Consider the following 4,953-nt stretch of genomic DNA (forward strand, 5'->3'; position numbering starts at 1 on the left):
GTTTGCTTGTATAGTTAAAGGCTCCGAACGTGACGGAACTCGACTTCTCCAAATTTGGAATCGAAGCTCTTTCATCTTTTCTATTGTATTCTAACTTTTTAACAATTGAGAAATCAAACTGCACCGATGAAATCTCTCTTCTCTTTAAAACATTTTCGGCGGCTATGGGTAAAAAGTAGAAAAAAATTGGTAAATTGGGCAAATTGCAAGTTTGATATTAGGGAGTTGGGCGACCTCGAATTTAAATTAGAAGATTGGGCGAATCGCCTTTTCCAGACTTGTGAAATGTCGACAGAGGGCGCGCGTGGTTCTTGATATTACGACCGTGCCATCTCTTGATTTTTTATTTAAAAATAAAAAAAAACCTAATAAAAGAATAAAAAAGAAGGAAATTAGAAAAACCAAAACATCCCTTATATCAAAATATACCAGAACCACCTCTAAACAGCTGCAATTGAGAACCAAACATAAGAAGAATCCCACATAAGAACCACTCTCGACTGTACCCAGATCGGCATGGTATCCCCCTCCAGCGTAACGCCCTCGAGGAGGGTGACTCGTAGTCAATGCGCCAGTGATAGAGAGGCAAATCCCAAGAAAATTCCCCGACTAGGCAAAACTGCGTCTCGTTATGCAGGTATCTCCTTTCGCTAAGCTTCGCTGTGAAATTCTTTGGAAAAAGTTTTTAAAAATAAAGCGTTGGGTAAATGTCTGGATTTGGTCATTGTATTTCAGTATCTAGCACGGAGTCCGAACTAGAGGAACCTGCATCCACCGACCAAGAAGAAGCTGCATCCACCGAGCCGGAATTTATTGTCACCACGCCGACTTTCCCGGAAAGACTGTTCGCACGTAATTGCTATCCTGGCAAACCTCGACTGAACATCTATTCAAAGGCGAGTATCATTGGATCGTTAGTGAAGTTGCTAAGAGGCTCCCCTGAAATGAATTGTCTGCTAGGAAGTCAGTTTGGAGCTCTGTTCCACTTACCTGTATCGCGCTGCTCAAACTCTGCGAAACTTGTACATTCTCTCCTCAGCCGTCAGCTGGTTACGATGCGCCTATATGAGCTCTGGTTCTTGTTTGCAGACAAGCCACTACGCTTTTCTCTGCGTGAGTTCGGAGACATCACGGGGCTGAAATGCGAGCCTGAAAGGGAAAAAGTTGGAAACGGGTCAGAATCTATCGATGCCACACCTGGACGTATGTGGAAAGAGTTGTTTGAAACTGAAGATGAAGACGTGACTGTACCAGATGTTCTTCGTATGCTTGAACAGCCTAGTCTTCCTGAGTGGAAGCGGTTGCCACTAGCTCTCATTGCGCTTGTAGATGGGCTCCTGGTTTGTGGTCACAAACTTCTTCGTGTGACGCCTGCTTACGTCGAGATGCTGGAAGACACCAGATCATTTCTTCAATATCCATGGGGGAGAGAGGCATTCGTCAGCACTCTGTCTAGATTGAGACCACCTCAACCTTCTGATCCTTCTAAAATGGATAAATCCCTTTCGGTCATGCGCCTTCGTTTGAAACAGCAGTCAACAGCGTGTTATGGGTTCCCTCTGGCGCTGCAACTTTTTGCTTTTAAAGCTATCCCCTCATTGCTTGAGAAAATTCCCGAACCTAATAAAACCACTTCTTTCTTGCAAGAACCAGAAGGATGCGACTCAACAAATGCACTTCTGAATTTTGAAGACATACTTCTGGTGGAAACCCAAACTGAGGTACAATGCTGTTGTCTATCTTATTTGCAAAACAGAAGTTAAGACGCTCAAACTTTGTGTACTTATGAATGTTTGTGTTCTTTGTTTGAGGTTATTGTTACGTATTCAATCCCAGATGAAGGTGGGGATCCAAAGTGGAAGAAAGAAGTAATCGATCCCCAAATAGATAACTTAGTTCGTCGAATGCGGGAAGGGCACGAGTTCAAAGCAACAGACTTTAGAGGAGGTGATTCATCCCTTCCACCTCTGAAGCCAGCCGAAAAGGCTGAAGGTGTTGGTGTCAAAAAGAAGTGTCAAAAGCCGTCTAATCGGTTTGGGAAAGCATGTGATGAACCTGGAAGTTCGACTCAGGCGCCTCAGCGTCCTATTCGACCTCGTCGTGGGATATGTAAACAGGCTGAACCAGGAAACTTATCAGATAAGGAGCAAGAGCTGAAAGAGTGGATACGAGTTGAACTGAAAACGCAGTTGGGTAAATTGCGGAACGAGATTTTTGACTGGTTGCATCATGATAGGGGAGGCTCGTTCACGGTTCCGCAAAACACAGCAGCCGGTAAAACAAACAGAGACAACAGTCACGCTGACCCTACCGGCATGGAAGGTCCAAAGAAGCGACGTCCGTTCAGTGGTGATGGTAATGATGAAGCTGAAATATTTTGGTCTGATAGTAAGAAACACAAGAAGAACAACGGCGATGGGTTTAGCGACGATGAGACGATGAGAATGCATGATAATCATTGTGATGGCCGTACGCCAAATGCTCGCTTCTGGGAAAAGGTAATCAAACTGCTCCTACAATTTTTAATGATAAACAATGCCTGAATCCCGGTCTAACTTTTTTGAGGAAAATTCAACGTGTAGGTAGTTTCAATGGCGGGCGAAGGCCCCTCTTTCTCGAAGTCGGCAAAGCCAGCAAAACCGACTCTCCCGGAACCGTTGGAGGTAAATAGATTATAACAATGAATTTATAGGCTCTAGATATATTATGTTTTGCTGTTCAGCTTGGTTTGGCCAGGTATTCAGCGTAGATTATCAGTTGTTCGTTTTAGTTAGTGAGGTGTACAGGAATACTGATTTGTTTGGTCAGGTATTCAGGTTATTTAGTTAAGGTATTCAGGTTAATTTTGAGGTGTACAGGAATACTGATTTGTTTGGTCTGGTATTCTGGTTAATAGTTCAGGTATTCATGTTAATTTATGAGGTTTACAGGAATACTCATTTGTTTGGTCTGGTATTCAGGTTAATTTAAGAGGTGTTCAGCTTAAGTAGTCAGGTATACTGATCTGTTTGATAGTTTTCAGGTGAGAGATCAGAGGTATTCATATTAGTTAGTCAAGTGTTCAGATAATTTTGCCAGGTGTACAGATTATGTTGATTAGGTATTTTAATGTTAAACTACATCTGAATCGAAGTATTTGAATGAGCTATATCTGAACGTTGTCAGGGCGAGGGGGGAGATGAGTCTCCAATATCAGGGCTAAATTTGTTAGCAGAAGAGGTTGAAAAGGGGACACGGAGTGACAATGTCTATAAAGATCCACAGGAGAACACTTGTAGGATGCTTACCGTTTGGTCTCATCCTGAATCTTACGTCCTTCCGCCGGAGGAACAAGGTGGTAAAGCGTCACCGACAAATTCTGAAGATTACAAGACACCGCCAGAGGATGATCCGATGACTGAATGTCGCACACCAGACGTTGGGAATTCGAAGCTGAGTCGATATCTGACTAGGTCATTAAAAAAAGCAGAGCTAGAAGGGAAATGTATTCCAATAAGCTCAACCAAAAAAGATGACCTCCAGACGAAGCGTATTCCGAGACGTTCAACAAAGATTGGAGGAGTGTACACCCCAGACAAGAGATTGAAGAAGCTTTTCCAAAGCTGCAAGAAACCCAAATATACGCCCTTAGCAGACTTGGAGAAAGCGCAGTTTCAAGAGTTTCAGTCAATTCTCCGCGAGAAACCGGCACAGTAAGTTGTTTGGATATACTGTATAAATTTCTTGGACTGTCAAATGTTTAATATTGACTTTTGGTTTGTTCTCAAATTTCAGGGAATTCGAAATTGTTATTGGGATCCATGTCTCAAATAAGTTCTTCCTGTCGTTGGCGCGGCCAACAAATTGGGTCAGTACCGAGGTATTCCATTCATCAGAACTTAATCCGTTTTATTCAAGTGGTTTGTACATATTTTTCTAATGGTTTGTACATATTTTTCAGCACATTTCTGTGCTAATTAGTATGCTAGTAAGGCGACATGGACGCAATTATCTGAGTCGGAGGTGCAGATTTGTAGACTACTTCAGTATTGCGGGCATCATATCAAAGTTCGCAGAGTTCGAGAAGGCCTCAGATAAATTGGGATTCAACTGGGGAGGGCTTGTCAGTTTCAGTTTCACCGGAAAAACGCCGCGTCGGAATGACAAGAAGGTGTTGTTGGTTGATGTGGACAGGGTGTACGCCCCAATGATGTGGGGAAAAGATCATTGGGTTGGTCTTGTGATCAACTTGACATGCAGACAAGTGGAGATTTTGGACTGCAACATTCCCCTTAATGAGTCCGATAATGAGGTGAACAAGCACATGGCTTATCTTCTACGCGCATTGCCTCATGTCTTAGCTGCGTTTTCGCCTCCTTCCGATAGTAGTCATCCTGAAGAAGACCAAGCATTTTCATGGGTGCGTCCAGACAATATTTACTTCAACGAAAGGTCTGGCGACTGTGGACCATGCGCGGTCAAATTTCTGGAAATGCATGCAGCGGGATACTCCTATGAGGATATGGGGCAGATCGATGACAAAAAGGTGGACATATTCCGTCAGAAATACGCGATGGATACCTATGAAGAATTTATTGGAAACGCAAAAGTTCAAAACGATGGTTGAAGACGTGTATACTGCCTGCTTCATTTCGTTTGTTAAACCGAATTGTTAACGGTTATTGTATCTTTTCATTCATCCAGACACTATAATTCAAACAGATCAGTTTATCTTTGAAGGTTTTATATCGTATTTCTTATATATTTAGGGTTTAGGGTTTAGGGTTTAGGGTTTAGTGTTTAGGGTTTAGGGTTGCATGTTTAGGGTTTAGGGTTATTAGAGTATAATATCCATGCAAGATCTCACCATAGTGTGTTAGTTATTTGTTTCAAAGGAAAACAATTTCAGAAGTAGTTGGTGTTTTTACTGTTTCATTTAATAAGTATTAGTGTAAAATTTAAAAATTGATTGCA

General features: G+C 42.3%; 2 protein-coding genes across 2 annotated transcripts; both read left to right on the forward strand.

Moving 5' to 3' along the window:
- Positions 1-516: 516 nt before the first annotated feature.
- Positions 517-2,990, forward strand: LOC125586030. The gene is made up of 6 exons (XM_048755811.1): positions 517-637; positions 736-1,721; positions 1,812-2,498; positions 2,583-2,663; positions 2,737-2,808; positions 2,961-2,990. The coding sequence occupies exons 1-6, from the start codon at positions 517-519 to the stop codon at positions 2,988-2,990; spliced, it is 1,977 nt and encodes a 658-aa protein (XP_048611768.1).
- Positions 2,991-3,276: 286 nt separating this feature from the next.
- LOC125585733 lies at positions 3,277-4,607 on the forward strand. Its single transcript, XM_048755365.1, has 3 exons — positions 3,277-3,692; positions 3,775-3,859; positions 3,941-4,607. Exons 1-3 carry the CDS (start codon positions 3,280-3,282, stop codon positions 4,604-4,606), a joined length of 1,164 nt encoding a protein of 387 aa, XP_048611322.1. The 5' UTR covers positions 3,277-3,279; the 3' UTR covers position 4,607.
- The last annotated feature ends 346 nt before the right edge of the window (positions 4,608-4,953 follow it).

Source organism: Brassica napus, chromosome C4, assembly GCF_020379485.1.
Source record: "Brassica napus cultivar Da-Ae chromosome C4, Da-Ae, whole genome shotgun sequence".
Classification (NCBI taxonomy): Eukaryota; Viridiplantae; Streptophyta; class Magnoliopsida; order Brassicales; family Brassicaceae; genus Brassica; species Brassica napus.